General features: G+C 34.4%; 1 protein-coding gene and 2 pseudogenes across 1 annotated transcript; 1 reads left to right on the top strand and 2 right to left on the bottom strand.

Moving 5' to 3' along the window:
* Nucleotides 1-5,116: 5,116 nt before the first annotated feature.
* On the top strand, nt 5,117-5,757 carry LOC116862600 (annotated as a pseudogene).
* A 3,063-nt stretch (nt 5,758-8,820) lies between these two features.
* On the bottom strand, nt 8,821-9,759 carry LOC116862599 (olfactory receptor 6C3-like). The gene is given in 1 exon segment (XM_032849960.1): nt 8,821-9,759. A coding segment is annotated over 1 exon segment (939 nt).
* A 6,368-nt stretch (nt 9,760-16,127) lies between these two features.
* LOC116862603 lies at nt 16,128-17,080 on the bottom strand (annotated as a pseudogene).
* Nucleotides 17,081-23,830: the final 6,750 nt, after the last annotated feature.

Genomic DNA, 23,830 nt, shown 5'->3' with positions numbered 1-23,830 from the left:
TTCTTTGTGTCTTGTTACAGTCTTTGATTTATCTGATATAAGTATGGCTAGTTTATCTGCATTCATTATGGTTACTCTGGCTTTCTTTTGACATCTGTTTCCATGATAAATGTTTCTCCATCAGCTCACTTTCAATCTGCAGGTGTCTTTAGGTCTCAAATGAGTCTCTTGTAGGAAGTTTATAGAGGGGTATTTTTTTTTTAATCCATTCAAACACCCTAAGTCTTTTGATTGGAGCATTTAGTCCATTTACATTCAGAGTAATTATTGATAGATATGCATTCAGTGCCATTATATTACCTGTAAACTCTTAGTTTCTGGATGTTTTCTCCCTTCCTTTCTAGTTTTTGTCACTTCTGGTCTTTCTTTTCCAGTCAAAGAGTCCCCCTTAATATTTCTTTCACAGCTGGTTTTGTCGCCATGAACTCCTTTAATTTAAGTTTGGGAAACACTTTAACTCTCCTTCTATTCTGAATGATAGCCTTGCTGGATTGAATATTCTTGGCTGAAGATTTTCTGCATCGGGTACTTTGAATATACATGTCACTTTTATCTTGCCTGCCAAGTTTCTGTGGAGAGATCTGCTGCTAACCTTATTGGTCTTTGTAAGTTAGGGACTTCTTTTGCTTTACTACTTTCAGGATTTTTTTCTTTATCTCTGTATTTTGCAAATTTGACTACAGTGTGTCTTGGTGCTGGCCTTCTTTTGTTGATTTTAATGACAATTCTCTGCGCCTCCTGAATTTGGAAGTTTGTTTCTTCTCCCAGATTAGGGAAATTTTCACGTATAATTTCCTCAAATAAACCTTCTGCCCCCTTTTGCCTCTTTTCTTCTGGGACTCCTATGATACGAATGTTATTACCTTTGATGGTATCAGTGAGTTTTCGAGTTCATGATCTAAATTTTTCTTTTCCCTCTTGCGCAGCTTCATTATTTGCCATAATATATATCAGTTTTTCATTTCTCTGCTTCTCCCATCCTTGCAGTCATTACATTCAATGGGTTTCACATCTTAGTTTTTTTTCATTTTTCATTCAGGGCTGACTAATTTTTAGCTTTTCTAACTCTGTGGTAGGGGCCTCCTGGAGTCTTGTATGCTTTTCTCAAGCACAAGTAATATCTATATGATTATTGCTTTAAATTCTGGATCAGGCATCTTACTTATATCTGTTTCAGTTTGATCCCTGGCCATGACCTTTTCTTGTTCTTTCTTTTGAGATGAATTCCTCCATCTTGGCTTTTTGTCTACATCTCTTCTTCTGTGTGTTATGAAAGTTTGTTATGTTTCCTGCTCCTGATATTAACAGATTTATGAAGAAGAGTTCATATAATGTCTATGTCCAGTTCTCTGGGATGTGTCTCCGGTTGTGTGCTGTGTGGACTCTGCTCCTATGTTAAGGCAGCTCTTTTCCTCAGGTCAGTCCTCTGCAGTGTTTCTCCTTGCCTCCAGTGGGAGTGTCTGGACCTTTGCTAGAGTGTGGTTGAGTTTTAACCAAGTGTCTTCTGGTCTGCTTGCTAAAAGAGACCTGAGGCTATTTCCACTAGAGCTGAAGCTTTGCAGAACTCTAGTCAGTAGATGTGCTGTGTGCAGGGGTTTGTGCTGGTCTGGGGGCCCACCAAGCTGGTCCTAAGGACCTGCACTAGTTCTTTGGGAAAGGGTCTTTCCAGTCTGGGACTGATACTCTCATCTAAGATCATTTTAAGAAATCCTTAATGTCCAGACGCCTCTCCAAGTCTGTAATGTCTCATTTGTTCGCTAGATCCTTCTGCGGTTTCAGAGTTTTCAAAAGGAATAATATTTACTCCTAATTACCAATTAATGTAATATGTTAATGAGCTTACTAAAATTCTTTACCGACAAAATTTCTGGAATTATTGGAATGGAATTATCCCACTTTCCATCATCTGTCCTTTCTGTGGTCATAAGATATCAATTTTTTTTTTGGCTTCTGCCTTTATATGCTGGATGCTAATGTTCACTCTAAAAAATTCACATTGGGCAAAACTGAAGCATAAAGTAGATCTCCTCAGTGTTAAGACACATGAAATAAATTGTTTTAAATTTTGTACAGGAATGCTTATGTGGTGTGCTGATATTGACCATATTAAAATGATCATTATAAGATATTTAGATAAGAACACGACACCATCATGTGGTCCTATCAATCACCAATTATTTATGTTATAATGAACAAAAATGTATGAAACTCTTACTAAATTGTAGCAGGTTTTAAAATGTCTTTATTTATGTATTTCATATAAATTGTGTAGCTTAATTTTATTCACATATACCATTGAGCATAATTGAGATTACCTGTATAAAGCATAACTGTACCCTATTAAAGCAAAAATATATTCCTGAAAGAAAGTATTAAAGACATATTTTATGGTAACTATGACTGGTTTAGACATTGTCACTTTTAATGGCTTCTTTAATTTGTTTAAACATAAGTGCTTTGAGATTTTTCAAGTGTCTCTGCAATCTGTTTGTCCTCTGCCATCTTGTATTTATAAACAAATACTTGAAATATTGAAAATAAAGAATAATTCCAGGAACTTCTCTATAATTTCATAGATTATAGAGGGCATAGATAAACTCATTTCTACATCTTAACCCAACTTTCACTAAGGATCTAAGGTCCCAAGTTACCCTATGATTTGTCACTTAAAGAAGTATTATTTTAACACTTAAAATGAAGCAAGTTATAGTTAAAACAGGGGTTAATACAATGTCTTTCCAAGCTTGGTTGGCAAGATGATATGATCTTAGTAATGTTAATGATTCAGGCTAGCCATAATTTTATCTGCTTTCTTAACAATGGATGCAGGGTGATTAGCTGAATGGATAAACAAAAGGTACCATGGAATTTTGTGTTCTCAAGACACCAGCATTAACCTATAGTCCAAATTAGGACATAATTTAGATACAGTATTTCAGCAATAATGGCCTGAAATCAGAGAAGAAAAATAATAGAAGAGTTTAAATTTTTATAATAGTCCATAACTGCACAAGGACAAGAACTTAACAGTTGGGTAACACAGAATAACAATTTCTCAATAGCAACAGATTAATTTGTGGACAAGTGAATTTTTTCTCTAATCTTAGGGAAAATATTAAAAATTCATTGTGTTGATTTAGACTGGGGCTGAGGTCTCTATCCTTTTACACCATAAGAGATGTCAGGCTTGCCTTTACGTTTTGTATCTTCCCACTGAATGGTGACATAGAACACTTGACCATGATTAGAGTCATTACCATGTATTCATTCAATGATAGCTTCTTAGATGTTTAGTATGTGTTGGGCTAAGCTTAGTTTTGGAGAATACAAAGATGCTAGTGATAGCTGTATGTGTAATTTTCTTCTTACAGGAAAGGTGAGAATTCTACATTATTTTAGAAATCTCAGATTCTTTTTCTCGTATCTGATACAAGCAACATACCCTCCATCTCACTCGTCTTCTTGTTCACTGCAATGATCTGAGAAGACACCTCTAATATTTAATTTATATTCATTATTTAAGACATATTTATTTTCTACTGTAACCAGGATGCAGAGGAGTAAGTGCCCCTTGCTCTGGTGTTCAAAAGAGACTAGGTTTGGCCACTCACTGCTGACAAAATACAAAGGCAAAGAAATTCATGGTGGGAAAACAAGAAAGGAATTTATTTCAGTGACACTAACACCAGGAAGACAGTGGACTAGCATCTCAAAGATTCTGTCCAAATTGCCAAAGTCCTCCCAGACTTATACAAGGGAGATGTGGGAAATGTGAGCTGGTAGGGGCAGGCAAGCAGTAATTGAAATTGATCATTGTCTTGGAGATACTCTTGTGGAGTCTTGCTGATTGGACAGTTCTTATGGCTTGAGAGGTTAATTTCAGTTCCCATCCTAGAAAACCCAGTCATAAAAATTATTCAAACAAGGTATCAGAGGAGAACAATAATAATTTCAAGAAGGGGATATCAACAATTTAGATAGGAATAGGCTTTTTGAGATCTCCATCCTTTTGTTGATTAATTTAACAAATATTTTGGTGAGTTATGGCATTAAGTAAGCCCTTTGGTAGGCAATAATGAACAAAGTATCCCATTTTCTAGCAAAATGTTCATAGTCTGTGAAGACCTAGCATCAAGAAAGATGACATTCCAGTATATGGTGAAACTTCTAATCATATGGATAAGCATACTGTACCATGATGCTCATGTTCTATTTGACTATAAATTTCAGCAATACAAAACCAATTTTATAGATGGAGCAAAGAGGGCAATGTGAATTTGAGGACTTTAGCGTTGGAGATCTACCATCAGACAGAGTGGTATAGGGCATGATGAACACCAAAGAGATCTGAGTATTCAAGTATACAAAGACTAACTATGACTCAAATCAGACTGATGGAGAATGACAGTATTATCTATCAGTGAGAGAATCAGTTGTTAATCCCATATTCTATGGTTTAGAATATGTTAATCCCATATTCTATGGCTGCAGTTGTTGTTGTGGATATCTCAGTGCTCAATCCAAAAATGACAGAAACTCGTGCCAACAAGAAATGATATTATCATACCATCATATGTTACATCTGAGATTACCAGTGGAAGAGTTTGTCTAAGCTTCTTTAGTGAAAGCAATTTTCTGCATGTAAGTTTAGGCATTTAAGTTTAATTCCAAGAAAGTAGTTGTCTTCCGAATTTTTAATTTCCTAACATACGTTATTTTGGAGAGAAATCCCCAAAAGCCAAACCTGGCATTTTAGATGAGCCTATTTAGTACTCTTGTGAAGGAAGCGCTTTTGTGGAAAAAATAGCATCCTATTCTGATATTCTAAGATTTTTTGGTATACGTTCATGTTGCAAGATTTCTTACCTCCCCCAGCAATTGGTACAATGGCTTCTTTGGGGGGCACAGCTTTGATCTGCATTACTGTTCAGATGCATATTAGCCATATATACATTATTTGTTTCCTATGAATATCTGTCTCATTCTTTAAAAGGAGTAGAAAGCATATTCATTTAAAGGAATTGTTAATATCTTGTGGGGGGTAAGCAAAATGTTAAACAGAGTTTAAAACATACAATGTTGCTCTTTTCATCTGGTTATTGTGTCATGAGGCACCATGAGCAGCAAAGTCTCCAAGTGACACCCTGTACTGGTGGTGTGGGAAGTCTTGGATGCAAATCAGTGCCAGTGTCAGAAGTTTCTGGAGATGGTGGAGCTGCAGATCAGCTTGAAGAACTACAACCCACCGAAGGACAAATGCTTCTCAGACACATTCAGGCTCAAGTCCACTCTCTGCCCCAAGTTTTGGGGGACCAGCAGCACTGTGATGAGTCCATGATTGTGGATATTCCCCAATGGACACTGAGACAGTGAAGAAACTCAATAAGAATAAAAATATTAGTCAAGAAGATGACCAAGAAGTGTGATGCCTTTTTGGCTTCAGAATCTCTGATCAAGCAGATTCCACAAGTTTTGGGTCCAGACCTGAATAAAGCTGACAATTTCCCTTCCATGCTGACCCACAATGAGAACATGGGGCCCAAATTAAATGAAGTAAAGTCCAGAGTCCAATTCCAGATGAAGAAGTTGCTATGTCTGGCAGTGACTTTTGGTCACATGAAGATGGCATATGATGAGCTTGTGTGCAACATCCACTTAGCTGTCAACTTCCAGATGTTGTTGCTTAAGAAGAATTGACGGGAGGTCTGGGCTTTATACATCAAAAACATCATGGGCAAGCCCCAGCACCTGTACTAAGGGACACCTCGATAAACCCTAGTTCTAACATTTAAAAAAAAAAAAAGAAAGAAAGAAAGAAATGTAATATCCAAATGAGAAACACTAGTATTGGTTTTATAGCATAATTTTTTTCTGTGAATAATGAATTGAGTCAATAAAATCAGCTTCTGATGGAAAGCATAAAAGAGAAGTAATGACTCCTTTCAGTTCTCTCTTTCTATCCACATTATTCCCATTCACTTCGCTCACTTTAATACCTGTCATTTGCAATCATTATTCTCTTTGCCCAGGATATCCATTTAATTATATTTTTTACTTTTACTTGGAATTCTTACTGCATTATTGCAAATGCTGTGAGCAGTCCTATATTTTATAGTCATATGGCCCTGGGTATACATTTTTATAAAAGATTAATAATTCCATACCTAAATGTCTACCTTTTTATCTGTTGCTCAAAATCTTATAAGGTGGTGATGGTCTATTCTAATAATCCAAATGGCTAGTGCAAGCCTGCAACGTAGTTGCTTTCAAAGTCTTTTCAGAAATAACATCTGAATGATTTTCACTACAAGAATTAGGAGGAAATTATAAGAGACCCTTAATCTCAGGAAACAAACTGAGGTTTGCTGGGGAGTGGGGAGGGAGGCGTAGGGTAGCTGGGTGGTGGACATTGGGGAGGGTATGTGCTATGGTGAGTGCTGTGAATTGTGTTAGACTGATGATTCACAGACCTGTACCCCTGAAGCAAATAATGCATTATATATATATATATATATTAAAAAAAAGCAACAGCAAAGGCAAAGAAGACACAGAATGTGGAGAGCTGAAAAAAAACTTGATCATTTGTTCCTGTAAAGCATTAAAAAGTACAATAGGTAAGAAAAAAAGAAGGAAGAAGAAATTATATTTGTGAGTTTCCTAATCTATAATTATATTATATATAATTATATATAATTATAATAAGCTGTTAATATCCACTTAATAGGTATTAAATATAGTTATTGGTTTTTCTTTTAGTTTACCTAGTTTGTGCATGAACTTAATTTGTCAAATATATCTCAATGTTTCCTAATGTAAACTGATAAATGCATGAAAAAGTCTAGGAAATCTTGAATGTGGTCATTGATATAAGTGCCTTCAAAATAGATCTGAGATAGTAGTCGATATGGTGTGGTAGCAGGTTAAACAGAGCGTAAGATGAATGTATGATCCACAATGCAGTTTGAGGGTAAAGGGAGCCTTGCTAGAGTCTTGGAGACTATCATAATCCTATTCTCAAAAACCCTTCTTACAGGGGCACGTGGTTGGCTCAGTAGTTAATGTCTGCTTTCCACTCAGATCATATTTCCAGGGTCCTGGGATTGAGCCCCACATCAGGCTCCCTGCTCGGAGGGAAACCTGCTTCTCCCTCTTCCACTCCCCCTGCTTGTGTTCCCTCTTTCACTGTGTCTGACTCTGTCGAATAAATAAATAAATATTTTTTTAAAAAATCTTACTGAAGAGATAGTGTGACTTTTCTTTGTTTTAAACAGATGTGATAATGACCAAGAAATAAAATAAAGGTGAAAATTAAGATAATACCCAAAACAGACAAGGTTTGTCTTATGCATGTGACTTTAGGGTTAAAAAGAATCAACGTTTAGCAATTATTGTGAAACTGACACTAATTGTGCTAAGGCAGGAAAACTGACATTTTCTTTGACAATGATAACATTACCTGGCCGATAGGCTTCTCATGCTTAAGTTGCTGCGTTGATCAAATTAAATTTTAATTTCATGTAGTTTTTCTCCCCCACTAGAATCTGAGATAAGTCAGAGCAAGAATCCTCCTTCTCATCACTCAATCCCCAAAGCTTGCCATAAGTAAGGAAAGCCTGAATGAGTTCATTAAACATTACAAAGTCCTTTAATGTAACAATCCTAATATTGAACATGAGCTTTTATTCATAATTTATTACAAGTGAAAGTCAGGGTGAAGATGAAAGTAACCCAACTAGCCTGGGTTTTGAGGTGAAAGGAAAGTGACTGAAATGCCAGTTCTGAAAGCTGCAATCTCTGTACATTGAACTTTCTACCTCAGTTTCATCATATTCATTCACCTGTAAATCGGAAGCAATAATGTTCACTTTCTAAGAAGTTTTGTAAAATAAATACTGCATGTGATTTGCTTAATACAGAGTAGAGTGTGTAGAATATTATCAGTAGATGTTATTTCTCTTCCGTACTTCCCAAAACCCTAAAGTCGGTTCTAAATGCCACAAATAAAGCTCGGTTCTCCAGAAAGGTGAACTTCCAGCGGTTTATCATAGTTTCATCCATTTTATACATTTGATGTATTTTTACATTGTTTTGTTCTTTGCTTATTTTTTAATTTTTGGAGGTATCTGATCTGCCTAAGGAAAAATACTTCTGACTAAGAGAGATGAGTAATGAATAGCACCCCATAAAGTTGTTGGCAGGATTAAATGAGTCAAGACAAAGAAAACAATAGCTCTAGAAGGTAGGAATTGCTGAAAATTTTTATGTTATCTTCTACCCCCTTCTACCTCCTTTCTCTTCCTCCTCATTAGCATCTTAATTATGATAAATGGTGTAAATATTTTTTAGTATGTATGAGTCTCTAATCTTTTAATATTTTAAAGTAGATATTTATATTTTATTCCCAGTCCTCTGGTGATTGTGTTTACTTGATTTCATGGAAATGACAAAGAGAATCAGAGTTTTCTAATACCATTCATTTCTATTACTGGGTAAGAATGAAAAGTTCAGAAATCCACATCAATCCTGACACTCTTTCCATCAAACTAAATGCCCAGTGTCTCTTCAAAGGAAACCACTATCATTCAGAATCATAATCATTAACCCAGATGTTTTACTGCATTGAAAAAAAAAACTTGGATTTATAGAAAATTCTGAAACAATATTCAGTTCATCAAATGTATTGAGGGCAATGATTCAGAACTTTAATATGGGAGTGGAAAAAAGGGGAAATACATAACTCTAGTAAAGGAAAGGGAGTTTTGAGAAAGTGTGAATAATAATATTTACAAGAATGTCATCCTTTTAATGCTCCTTATACTTTCATTTACTGGAGAAAAACATAACTTTTTGGATAGTGTCTTTAAAGGCTTGCTTTACTTGCTGGTTCCTGAGGGTGTAAATGAATGGATTCATCATAGGAGTGACAGAAGTATTCAGAATAGCCTCTCCTTTGATCAATGATGCCTTTTCTTTTGCAGAAGGGTTGGCATACATGAATATGCAGCTTCCATAAGAGATGGAAATGACAATCATGTGTGAGGGACATGTAGAAAATGCCTTTTTTCTCTGACTGGCAGAGGGTAGTTTCAGAATTGTTCTAATGATGAACATGTAGAACAAAATTATTAGTGCCAAAGTAAAAAGCAGAATCACTATGGCAGAGTAAAAACCGATCACTTCTAAGAGCCATGTGTCTGAGCAAGATAATTGCAAGAGGGGAAAATAATCACAAGCAAAGTGATCAATGACATTGGAACCACGGTAATCTAACTGGAGAAAAAGAATAACTGGTGGGAAGATATTTAAGAATCCTGCCAGCCAAGCACAAAAGACAAGTAAAATGCAGACTCTTTTGTTCATGATGGTTGTATAATGCAAGGGTTTTCAGATGGCAACATAGCGGTCATAGGACATGGCAGTTAGAAGGTAAAACTCAGTTATACCCATGAAGATGAAGAAAAACAACTGAGCTGTACAATTATTGTATGAGATCGTCTTGTCTCTGGTAATAATTGTGCCCAGAAATCTAGGAATACAGACAAGTGTAAAGGATATTTCTAATACAGAGAAGTTCCTGAGGAAGAAATACATGGGGGTCTGTAGATGGGAGTCAACCAAGGTAAGAGTGATGATGGTCAAATTACCAGTGACACTTAATATATATGTGATAATTAAAAAGAGAAAAATCATAATCTGAAGCTCTGGGTCATCTGATAGCCCTAGAAGAATGAATTCTGTGGGTACTGTGTGGTTTTTCATTGCTGATCCTTTCTTCCCCCCTTTAGAGCAGAAACTGTGTGTTCCCCTGTAGGACATAAAAATTTAAAACAAGATTGATGTTAGAGTACCGAATCTTAAAAATATCCACAGTGATGAATAATCTATGAAACCCAAAAACAAATGTTTTCCTTCAGCAACTCTCCAATTTCTACTGGACCTCACATTCAAGTAATACATATTATTTGAAGTTAAATACTGATTTCTTTTTGTTGAAAATGCACTGTCACGCACCATGGATAAAAAAAAATCTTGTGGTAACAATTAAGCAGAAGCTATTTATTCTAATTTTTTAAAATATTAATATTCTAATTATTCTTGAAAATATTTAGCTCCTTTTTAAAAAATCATGAAGGTATTCTAATTGATATTTTTCTTTTCAATATTATAAAAACTAGTCTGGATTATGGATAATCTAAATACAGGGTTTCAAATCTCACAGGGGTTATTTAGGCCTACCTCCACATTTTATATTTGGAGACCTACATTGTTTAGGAAACTTTCACAAGGTTACACAATTAGTCACCATAGTAATCATCTCACTGTAGAATGTGCATGTTTATCCATGGGAATGTTTTGTTGGCATTCTTTCATAAAATTACTTTCTTAAGGGTTTGGTTGATGCTATCACACTCATCATTTTTTTCTTTTGCTTTATTGATAAAAAGATCAGAAGGACAATAAGGTAACCTTCTTTTAGTAAATTAAATAGTTGCTAGAGTAGTTGAAATCATTCAATGCATAATCCTTTTCTTTTCCTTTTTTTTTTTTTTGTTATAGAATACTGCTATGGAAAATGAAAAGTGGATGGTCAAAATAACATCAACTTGGAAGCAGATATTCTTTCCAATTTTAAAAATAATCTTGTTTTTGTGACAGAGTACATGTTTAAATTAGAAAAAAAATAAACAATCCAATATTTATTTCTGTGTTTCAGCTTTAGGATTTTATTAATAGTCTCTTAGTAGTAAGCAATTATTTAAATTTTTTTAAGATTTTATTTATTTATTTGACAGACAGAGATCACAAGTAGGCAGAGAGGCAGTCAGAGAGAGGGGGAAGCAGGCTCCCCACCGAGCAGAGAACCCGATGTGGCTCCATATCCGGACCCTGGGAATACGGCATGAGCCAAAGACAGAGGCTTTAACTCACTGAGCCACCCAGGCACCCTAGCAATTATTTAATTTTTAATATTATAATAGTTGTAAATCCACAAACATATATGCAAACATGATCTTTAAACATTTAAGTAAAATGAAGATTCCATATATTATATTGAAGAATAAAAAATTTACTTACTTCCTGATTCTTCTTGATGACCTAGTCTCAAATTTTATAATCTGATTTGCTTAAACATATACACAATATCAGAGCTGGTAAATCGAATTAGCAAAATATTTGGTTTCTACTGTGCTCTCAAAACAAGTGTGTTGATTTTACTTTTTCGTGATTCTTAGGGATTATAATTCTCTTTGATTCATGGTATCCTTCATTCCTGATATTATAAAATGTTGACAACATTTTATTATAATTCAACTCATTCTTGCTTTTCATCTCTCTCTCAAACTCCACATGCAAATTCAGTTACACCTAGGTTGCATAGTACTTTCCTATTTGCCTCTGTTCATATAATACAAAGCACTATTTATTGAATCATTTTTCTTTCTATTCATGCAAACATTTAAAATCAATATTTTGTAATTCTATGATTATATGCCTGTAAAACCTAAGTAATATTTTCCTTAAGTTCATGGACTGCTATATTTTCCTGCAAACACTGTTTTGAGAAACAGAAAATATGGAATGTTCTTCTCTATGTCTGACATACAAATGGAACTGGGCTTATTTTATCTGTGTATTTTTGTTGGCCCAGGGGAATTCATTAAATAAATAGAGTGCTGAGGAGAAGAATCATTAAAGAGATGAATCATTTTTATAAATATTGATAAAGAAGTACAAACAGCAAAATGACAAATATACAAACAGCAAGATCCTAAGTATGTGAAAGCTTGATTTAGAATTTCACATTCTGTCGCTTCTCAGTCTTTTGGCTAAGATCAAGTGTAGAATTTCACTCTTCTGTGATTGCATAAGGAACCCACATTTTTCTTCCAGATACTGGACTTGTCTTCAGTAGAATTAGTGTGCTAATATCTCTTGAATTTTGGCAACCTAGAGAAGAATTCTTTATCAGGATGAAATGGTGGAACACACTGCTGTGGATTTGTAGTATGACTGATTGTCTTCTGAAATGGACAACCTCTTAAAGACTGATGAGGAGGTTTATACCTATAATGACCCTTTGAATTTAGGGAAGCCATTCCCAAGCCCCTCCCTAATGTGGCTTTTATTGCCTTTTGACTTTTTTCACTGTGTATTTACTTCCATTAAACAGTTATTTATATTTGTGCATATGACATCTTCTCATATTGAGAATATTATGAATCAATAAATATCTGGAAAGCTGGCATTGGATATTTTGACTTGTTTATTTCCACATTCCTTCAATGAGAGACATCATTTTTATTAATAGAAGGGTAAAGTAGTATAGAAATATAGAGGTGCCTCGGTGGCTCAGTGGCTTGGGCCTCTGCCTTCAGCTCACGTCATGATCTCAGGAATCTGGGATCAAGCCCCACATCAGGCTCTCTGCTCAGCAGAGACAATACACAGACGCTGAGATGTGTAGAATTTATACCTGCTATACATTATAATAGACATTGAAAATATTTATTCATGATATTTCAGTGGAGATAGTGAAACTGATTCTCTACTTGTGAAAATTCTATTCCTTTGCCTTTAGTTTTGTATTCAAATAGCAATTCTTTTTATATTTTATTCAGAGCTTTTATTGATTACCAGGCACTGACCATAAAATTATCTCATTTTTTCAAACAGGCAGACAATACAAAACCATCTGAGGTTAGTGCTATTATTATTCAGGTAAAGAAAGATTCTGAGGCAGAAAGAATTTAAATTGTCTGATGTCCACCATTTGAGTGTTTGGAGCAACACAATCTTTAGTGACTCACAGGGAAAGGGAATGAATTTCTATCTCCCAAAGCACTGCACTTCATGAAATATCCTATTAGACATGTTTCTTCTCCATATCTTTTCTCAAACTCCTAGATACAGGATTGTCTCTCTCGTTCCTCCTTGATCACCCTCTCACTCTCTAACTTTCTACCCTTACTGCTTTATTCCTAGTTCCCAATAGCTGTCTAGCTTTTCTCTAGGCCTTGGAATAATTTACTTTTAATGAAGACTGATCACACCTGTTACCCTCTATCCACAAGCTAGTAAGCATTTGCTTTTTAGTAATGTGTCAATTGCCTCCATGTATTCTGAGGTTGATGAGTGACTGACTATGTTTTAGGTGAATGAAACATCATTCAAGCTATCAGGTTTCACTCTCCTCAGAGAGTGGAGGATGGATTTTAATTACAAATAGTGGTTTGCTGTAACATGTTTTAAATCAAAAGATAAAATTTATTAAATCAAATTGTTAAGGGATCCAAATCTTTTAAGACTTTCTCTAAAACCTAAACTGGCATCGTATTACTGAATATTTTCAGTATGTATTACTAATCATTTTCAGTGATAAACTGTCATGCTTTATAGGGAAGCCTCTCCACAAGATGTCTGGATGACCTCCTACTTACTGACTACCATCATTTAATTGAGCTATTATTCTATAAATTGAATTTTTAATCTCAGAAGTGTATCGATTGACAGATGTTGTTGGACCTGATAAGTTACTAGGTGTAACCCATATAGTTAAGAGAATCTTTTTTATGTGTGAAAAAAAATAAGGGTTTGCATCATGGAAGTTCCTACCATTAGAAAGTTCCAATGCAAAACTTAAAAAGAATTGTTCTCAATAACTTCAATATGCATCAAATAAATTGATTTTTGCATAGTTGTCAAAAGTCCTAATCTAAAATAAAAGAAGAAAATGAACACGAAATGCCTTAGAAAATATTCAATTAATTATTCCTTTGTCATACAAAATGTCTAGTTATGATAAAATGCACATTTTATTCGATCACTGTTTTAAAAGCTAACTCAGTGTTATGTACATTATTACATGTGTTTATGTTGGGTAAAATATTTAGTCAGAGCACTAGGGCGTTGGAACCATTCTAAATTATGCAAATGTATTTATATTTTCAAAAAATGTTTATCAAAAACCCACTAAATGGCAGATGCCCGTTCTAAGGGAGGAGTATTAGTGACTTCTGGTAAAAGTCTAACAACTGCTTCTCAGGGGGTGGAGGTGAGGGGCTGATCTCTAGAGATGATTCTAAGATGTGAAGTCTCTCACATGGCACGTTTCAACAAAACTGATGTGGGCTTTCTGAGTGCAGAATTGAGAAGATACAGCACAACCGGCTTTTGGGAAGTGTCTAGGCAGGCCCTGCACCCTGCTGTGGGGACCACAGCATTTTGTCTACAGAGGGGACAGAGATCTCTACTCTCCTAGAGTGAGGGATGTGAGAGAAAGCAGACAATAAGCAGTGAACATGACTGATTCCCAAATTATAGGGTCTTTTATAAATTAGTAAATATTTTGTAAAGGAAGAGAAAACTGAAAAACCTTGGAAGTGGGGGGCTACTATAATTTTATGTAGAGAAATTGGGAGAGGCCTTATTGAGGTGACATGCAGCTATCTGGGAGAGGAGTGTGTCTGGTTTAAGAACCATCTAGTGTAAATGGACTAAGGCCTTAAGAGGAAACATCATGTGATTTGCTAAGAAAGATTTATTTTTTTTCTTCCTTTCCAATATTAGTAAATGTATTGGTGCTTGTCCTACTAGTCTCCTGGATAGAATATCCAGTATAGTACTGAATAAACACAGTGATAGTGAGCTTGTAACTGAATTTTGTTAAAATGATTTTTCTATGAACAAAGTATACCATGAAACAAATAAGGTTTTGCATCATTTGCACTTAAATGAATTGTATGTGTAAGCTATTATATCAAAGAGCCAGAAAAGGTATGAGAAACTTATAATCTTAGGTGTTGATTATCAAGAAGAGCAGTTTAAAGTCAAGCATTTAAATACACTAATAAGGGGTGCTGGGTGGCTCAGTGGGTCAAGCCTCTGCCTTCAGCTCAGGTCTGGATTTCAGGGTTCTGGGATGGAGCCCCGCATCGGGCTCTAGCAGGGATCCTGTTTCCCCACCCCCTCTCTCTGCCTGCCTCTCTGCCTACTTGTTACTTCTCTCTCTCTGTCAAATAAATAAGTAAAATCTGTTTTAAAAAATAAGTACACTATTAAGAAAGTAAATGTGGGGTGCCTGGGTGGCTCAGTGGGTTAAAGTCTCCACCTTTGGCTCAGGTCATGATCCCAGGGTCCTGGGATCGAGCCCTGCATCAGGCTCTCTGCTTAGCAGGGAGCCTGCTTCTTTCTCTGCCTGCCTCTCTGCGTACTTGTGATCTCTGTCTGCTAAATAAATAAATAAAATCTTAAAAAAACATATTAAAAAAAAGAAACAGTAAATGTACTCATATTTGGTATCTAGAAATATTTATGTCTTCAGGCTTTTTAAAAAACTGATATGATTTATGTGTTAATTAAGGAGTTGCTAGAAATAAGGGCTACTTCATGTTTTCCATAAATAAGTGTGACTTCATAATTGCATTTTAAATTGGTTAATTATATGACACAGAAAATTTTAAACTGGGTACTTGAAAAATACTTTGCAACTTCTCAAAAAAAGTAAATATATCACTTTCTTAGTGATAGTTTTATATATAGTTACTAAGTATGCTATCATATGAAGAGGATGGTACATGTAATATTCCAGTAAGACTAAGTTATATTTACAGTTTTCGTATAGTAAAATAATAATAATGTTAAACATGACAATATTTTCTGAATTCCTTCGAAGAATGTTTCCTGGTGAAATCATAAAACATTTTTAACTCATTTATCTTACAGTGTCTTTTTGTCTTTCTTTGATTTTCTAAGTTTTATTGTGAAAAAATTGGTATTTAAAAATATTTAGAAGGAAATGAGGTCAGTCTCATAGTTAGAGAGTGAAAAGACTATCTCAAAGGAAAGGAAATGCATGAGAAAGTGATTGGAATTTAAGTGGAAATACATATATATTCAAATATATGCATATATTTGATATTTGGACATATATCTACATATGTACATATGTATTTCACAGTATTTCTCAAATATCTTCAGTATACTGCTGGCAATAGAAATATAAGCAATGAAACAGAACTCTAGTGAGACTATGTGGATAGTCATAGACTTTTGCAGGGCCCTGTTTCCTATTTACTTGTTCTTGACTATGTCTCTAATTTATGACAACATTTTTATTATTTTTTTTTTTATTTGCTTGAGAAAAATACAATCTTCCTTGCCCTGTCCATGAAGGTTCGCTTGACTTGCTGGTTTCTTAAGCTATAAATAAAGGGGTTCAGCATGGGGGCTACTGAGGTGTTTAGCACAGCAACACCCTTGCTCAGAGACACTCTGTCTTTTGCTGCTGGATTAATGTACATGAAAATGCAGCTGCCATAGGAGATGGAGATGACAATCATGTGGGATGAACAGATGGAAAAGGCCTTTGTCCTCTGACTAGCAGAAGGAAGCCTCAAAATTGTTCTGATGATATATATGCAGGACAGAATTATTAATGCCAAAGTGAACAGTAGAGTAAACACAGCACAAGAAAAACCCACTGTCTCTAGGAATTTTGTGTCTGAACAAGAAAGGTGTAGTAAGGGGAAATAATCATAGGTAAAATAGTCTATAACATTGGACTTACAGTAATCAAGCTGTATGAACAGCATGAGTGATGGGAATATGATTAAGAATGAAGCCAACCAAGAAGCAAAGACAAGGAGTATGCAGACTCTGGGATTCATGATGGTCATGTAATGCAAAGGTTTACAGATGGCAATATAATGGTCATAGGACATGGCAGCCAGGAGGTAAAATTCAGTGACTCACAACAGAATGAAAAAAAAAAAAAAAAAACAAAAAACTGAGCCATGCAATCATTAAAGGAAATGGTTTTATCTCCTGTAATCAGGATGCCCAGGAACTTGGGTATGCTGACAGTTGTGAATGAAACCTCTAGCAAGGAGAAATTTCTGAGGAAGAAATACATGGGAGTCTGGAGGTGGGAATCCAGCAGGGTAAGGGTGATAATGGTCAGGTTCCCAGTGATGCTGAGCATGTAGGTGATGAACAGAAAGACAAAGATCACCCCCTGAAGCTGCGGATCATCTGACAATCCCAGGAGAATGAACTCTGTTAGTTCTGTGTGGTTTTTCATTTCGTTTCTTCTTTTGTGTAGACTAGAGGAGAAAACACAAACAGAAGGATTAGAGAAAGGGAATTACATATAGGAAGCCGCTGGAGTTGGTCTCTGGAAGTAAACTAATTTAATTTAGTTTAATTTAATTTAATTTAATTAATTTAATGTAAGAGAACTTTAAGACAACATAATAAAAGTAGGTGACATGTTTAAAGTAAATTTTTACCATGTGCCACACTCTGTGTTTTACATAGAATGTTTCTTCATAAAACCTTTATTTCACTGATTGGGAACTGAGTCTAAAAAGATTTTTAAAAATCTTATCTGCAGTACATGCCCTACATGAGAAGAACAGGAATTTTAACCCAAGTTTTTCTGAATATTTGATAACTGGAATAGAAATGCTTCCTGTTGACTCTTCAGAGTAATTCCCTGAAGGATTCCCTACCCGTTGAGAAAATCTTTGTCCTCTTCCAAACACTAATTGTCTCATTTCCTCATTTCTGTCACCTGACTTAGGTGTATTATTATTTAGTATTATTAGTATTAGTATTAGCATTATTACTTAGAAGTATAACATAAAAAAGACAGTATGTTTTGAGGGAGGTCACTCATATGGGGATGTGACCAAAATTTGAAAGTCAGTGAAGTTCAATTTTTAACATTGTGACAAAATTCCCAAGTTTTTACTCTGGTTCACATTCTTCTTTTCCAACCTCCTATGCCTCATCTGAAGCCACAGTTAATGAATTCTTTGACATGATGTCCTCGGACTATAGAGAGCACAGAGTGGACAGAAGGCACAGTAGAAATTTAACAGGTCGATTTACACATTCATGGGCTAAAGAAACAATGTATTTATATCTAAAATTATTTTATAAAACATTTTTTCCTTCAGAGTTTCTTCGATCTAAATGTTGTCGGTATTATTCTTTATATATGAATACTGCTTTCTATCCCATATTATAATTTTATATTTTTCCTTTTATCTACATGAGTATCCAGTTATAGAAGCTTTATTATGTCAACACCTTGGAGTATAGGATAAGTCAGCACATGAAATCCCTTTGTATTCTTTTCCTGAATAATAATGACAATAATAATACAATGCATTTAAAGTGAAGTTAAATTTTTCTCAGTAAATCAAACTAGTCCATTATCATATCCCTCATTCTGTGCATTCTCACTAAATAGTAGAGTGTTCAATTCAGAGTCATTAAGGAAGTTTTGCAATAGGATATTTAGTTTAAGATGTAGAATTATTGATTACTGGTATATAATACATCATAATATTGTGGAGTTTCTTGATCTTTTTTTCCCCTTACATCTCAGAGTTCTCTTTTCACTCACTTCACACTGTTTAGCAAAAAAATGTTGCTGTTGATTATTTAAGGCAAATTCCAACTGAGATGGATAGTGCCAATGCTATGGCGAAAGCATGTGAAAGTCACAGAAAATGAACATTTCTTTTGCTATTTCTCAGGACTGGAAAAAGCAGGCTGAGGGCTTTTAAACAGACATCACAGTGACATATTTTGTAAACAAACTTATGGCAATTCAAGTGTATGATCGATATTTCAATCATAACAGTCATTGTTCTCAATGAACAATCCTCTATCATTAACACTGTGTGTACACTCTTTGATTTGTAAGTTATTTCTGTGATGTTTTTGGTAGAGTGATGAAAAATATATCCAAGACTCTAAAACATCATTTTAAGCTTTCCTTCCTAACTACTTATCCACGTTTCTTTTACCCAATCACATGTAACTTATGTTCCCAAGATTTATAGTCCCATTTGCTCCTTTCTTTTCAATGAATTCTACTCTGTCATGGATATCTAATTGTTGAATCAAGTGTGTCATTCATTGAAAGTGAAAATTAACATATTGTATAAACAAGCTACTTGCTATTTTGTTAAATAAAATAACTGGAAATGATTTTTAGGACACTTCTGCTATTCCATATACATTTTGAAAAAAGAATAATAGCATTCCTCAGATTGTCCAATTTAAAGAAACAACAAATTTTTAAGGCCTACTAAAGATGAAGAGATTGTTTTCTTTATTTTTGTAGTAAAAAGCATCATGATTCCACAATATAATTGGAAACTAACTTTACCATCCTGCACTCTCTTCTTAATTTAAAGAAAGAGAATTCTTTAACTCTGTGTGTTAAATTCTCTCTTTGTAAGTTAAATCTCTTTAAAGAAAGGTGTGAATACCTATATTCAAGGAAATTTTCGTCCACAAATTAGTACACAATTTTCCAATTCTCTTCCTTTTTCATGTGATACTCCTTTTCTTGGTGTTAGATTTAGATGTGAGGCTAATTTGTCAAATAAGAGAACAAAATATTGGTTTAATGTGGGATCTTGAGTAACAATTCAGTTTTATAACAACCACTAACTGTTTTTTCTGGAATGATTCACTCCATTCCTGACCATGTTTGCTGACAGCTAATGTCATGCAAGAACTTTATGGTGACTGAACATAAAAAACCTCATGAAGAACCAATTTAGGGTTTTTTTTTCAGATTATTAGTTTAGTAATGTCTCAGAATTTCCTCAAATTGGATCAGAATCTTGTTTCCCTCAGTCCCCTGGAAAAAAATTACCTGTTTTTTTCCTAATAGAAAGGGAGAATTTGGATCCCAAATCAGATCAAAACAGTATGAATAAGATAACAGATCAACCAGTATGAATAAGAATAATGAAGGAAAAGCAATAATCATATAAATTACTCTCAAAATCTGTAGGTTTTCATAGATATATTCTACATATATCCTGTTTATGTCAATTTTTTGAGTAGGTATCTATATTTGGGGATAATTTTTAATATAAAGAAGGAAAGGAACTCTTAAAAAACATAAACATCAGAACTTAATATTTATTTATAAGGAATGATATTATTGGGGCACTTGTGGGCTTTGCCTTCAAAGAGAAATGGATTAAAAATGCAACTCACAGTATTGTGACTTTGGACAAGTTACTTAATCTCTCTGAATTTTACTTTTTCCTTCATTTAAAAAATGGGAATAATAATTCATGGAATATTCACAGGGACTAATTTAAGAAAAAGTAAAATTAAATCATACAAAATTTGTATAAAATGTACTCCCAAACAGTGGTTAATATTATCTTTATTCTCCCAAAAATAAAGTCAATAAACATATTTGAAGAATATAACCCACTTTAAACACCAAAACCATTTTTGAGACAGTGAAAGACTGTACACACTTTCTCATTTACTCAGTATGAGTTATCTATGTTAATCTGAAGAAACTGACAATGAAAGAGATTAAGTATAATAAGCAAGATCAGACATCAGATGTTAGTTGATAATATAATTGGAATTCCTAAGTCTTTCTGCCTGAAACCAGAGCATTTACTACTTATTAAACATGTATTCAATGAGGAAGATCAAATTGAGAGACAATAATTTTATGAAAATTAATAGAGGAATAAAATATTATGAAAAACAGGAAATGTAACATACTCATTTTTCATAATCCTTGATAAATACAGCTGACATAAGAAACCCAAATTATTCTATATATTCCGATATAAAGTTAAAGTAAACATTAATGAATCAGTGCTAAGAAAAAGAAATTTTCCATTGGCTACAACTTTACAATCTTACCTCTATTTGTCACACAAATGACATCACCAGCTGGTTGAAATGGTTAAAAAAAAAAAAAGCAAATTGACAACTATTTCAGTTTTAGGTTAAGAGATTCAGTATTTTAAAAATCAGTCTTTCTCAATACATTGGAGTTACTTTATTTCTGTAGCTAATATTCTTTTACACATATAGCTATGGGAGCAAAAATAGTGAAGAGAAGTTAGATTGGGAGTTACGTTGGACTTTTGGAAGAAGTTTCTATGTGGATTATCTCCTGCCTAAAGCACATGTTTTATTTACCATATATACCCATGTCTCAGAGCAAATACTCCAGTGAATCAAATGTGCCAACAAGTGCCTAGAGGAAAATACACTAATGATTGTACAAATATTATCAACAGTTGCACCAATATTGGAACCAGAAACTTTTGGGATAATGCCCAGAGAGATAGAAAGGGCATAAGAAATCAGCTAGAAGTACGTGGAATATTTGGCATATAATCTAAATGAGGAAATAACTAAATGTGCACAGCTTTTTTGGGAAAATTCCTGTATTTCCTAAATCAGTATTTCTCTCAAAACTAGAATCTCCCATTTCTTCTTTTGCTGAGTAAAATACTGGGACAACTTAATCTTATATGAAAACATTACATTTTTATCATATATTAAAACATCTCCATAAAAGTGGCACTCTAAGCTAGTAGGTATCAAATAAAGTACTCAAAAACACTGAATATAGAATGATAACAAGAATGCAGGGAATGATCCCAGTCTTTTGGTACTGGTTGAGACCTGATTTGTGACCCAAGATGTGATCTCTTCTGGGGAATGTTCACTAGAGAAGAATGCATATTCTGTTGTTTTGGGATGGAATGTTCTGAATATATCTACAATGTCCATCCAGTGTGTCATTTAAGGCCTTTATTTCCTTGTTGATATTTTGCTTGGATGATCTGTCCATTTCAGTGAAGGGGGTTTTAAGTGCCCTTCTATTATTGTATTATTATTGATGTGTTTCTTTGATTTTGTTACTAATTGGTTTATTTAGTTGACTGCCCCCAAGTTAGGGGCATAGATATTTAAAATTGTTAGATCCTTTTGTTGGACAGACCCTTTGAGTATGATATAGTGTCCTTCCTCATCTCTTATTGTTGTCTTTAGCTTAAAATCTAATTTATCTGATAAACGGATTGCCACCTCAGTTTTCTTTTGATGTCCATTAGCATGGTAAATTGTTTTCCACCCCCTCACTTTAAATCTGGAGGTGTCTTTGGGTCTAAAATGAGTTTCTTGTAGACAGCACACTGATGGGTTTTGTGTTTTTATCCATTCTGATACCCTGTGTCTTTTGATTGGGGTATTTAGGCCATTTACATTCAGGGTAATGATTGAAAGATATGAATTTAGACATGCCATGCCATTGTATTGCCTGTAAGGTGACTGTTACTGTATATTGTCTCTGTTCCTTTCTGGTCTATTACTTTTAGGCTCTCTCTTTGCTTAGAGGACCGCTTTCACTATTTCCTGTGGACTGGTTTGGTGTTAGCAAATTTGTTTCGGTTTTGTTTTTTCCTGGAAACTTTTTATCTCTCCTTCTATTTTCAATGAGAGCCTAGCTGGATATAATATTCTTGGCTGCCTATTTTTCTTGTTTAGTGCCAGTTTACTGACAGTCCTTTGTGGCCTGCCAGGTGTCTGTGGATAAGCCTCCTGCCAATCTAATATTTCCACCATTGTATGTTACAGATCTCTTGTCTGGACCTGATTTCAGGATTTTCTCTTTGTCACTGAAACTTGTAAGTTTTACTATTAGATGACAGAGTGTGGATCTATTTTCATTGATTTTGAGGGCCGTTCTCTGTGCCTCCTGGATTTTGGTGTTTGTTCCCTTCGCCAAATTAGGGAAATTCTCTGCTATAATTTGCTCCAATATACCTCTGCTCCTTTCTCTCTTTCTTCTTCTTCTGGGATCCTAATTATTCTAATATTGTTCCATCTTATGTTCTCATTTAACTCTTGAATTCTCCCCTTGTGGTCCAGTAGTTGTTTGTCTCTCTTTTGTTCAGCTTCATTATTCTCCATCACTTGGTCTTCTATATCACTAATTCTCTCTTCTGCCTCATTTATCCTATCATTAAGAGCCTCTTTTTGATTGCACCTCATTAATAGCTTTTTTGATTTCAACTTCATTAGATTTTAATTGGTTTATTTCTCCAGAAAGGGATTCTCTAATATCTCCCATGTTTTTTTCAAGCCCAGCTAGCACCTTGATAATCCTCAATCTGCACTCTAGTTCTGACATATTACTAATGTCCGTTTGATTAGGTTCCTAGCATTAGATACTGACACTTTTTCTTTCTTTTCTTTTTTTTTTTTTTTTGTGGTGCATTTTCCTGCTTTGTCATTTTATCCAGATAAGAATAGTTGAATGAGAGAACAAAATACTTAAAGTATAGCAACGACTCCAGAAAAATATACACTAACTGAATCAGAAGAGACCTGAAACTCAGGAGGAGAAGAATGGGGGGAAAGCAGAAAATGTGTATATATATATATATATATATATATATATACATATATATATATATATAATACTGCTGAATAGAACAGAGCTACACATTTGATTTTCGTGTATTTTCTTCTGTTAGAAGAAACTACCTCCCAAATTAAAAAAAAAAAAAAAGAAAAGAATATATAGATACACACACACACATATATATTTGATATATATATTTAAAATATTTTATTTATTTATTTGACAGACAGAGATCACAAGTAGGCAGAGAGGCAGGCAGAGAGAGAGACCGGGAAGCAGGCTTAAAGGAGTATTTTTAAAAATTCATGGAAACAAATGAAAATGAAAACACAACTGTTTGAATTCTTTGAGACACAGCAAAGGCTGTCCTGAGAGGAAATTCTGTAGAAACACAAGCCTTTCTCAAGAAACAAGAAATGTCTCAAGTACACAACCTAACCTTATACTTAAAGGAGCTGGAGACAGAACAGCAAAGAAAGCATAAACACATCAGGAGAAGAGAAATATTAAAGATCAGAGCAGAAATCAATGAAATAGAAACCAAAAAACAATAGAACAAACCAAGAAAACTAGGAGCTGGTTCTTCAAAAGAATTAATAAGATTGAAAA

Source organism: Lontra canadensis, unplaced genomic scaffold (assembly GCF_010015895.1).
Source record: "Lontra canadensis isolate GAN:19392208 unplaced genomic scaffold, GSC_riverotter_1.0 scaffold272, whole genome shotgun sequence".
NCBI classification, from domain to species: Eukaryota; Metazoa; Chordata; class Mammalia; order Carnivora; family Mustelidae; genus Lontra; species Lontra canadensis.
Note: the sequence above shows the minus strand (reverse complement) of the source record. Positions and strands in the feature narration are given on the sequence as shown.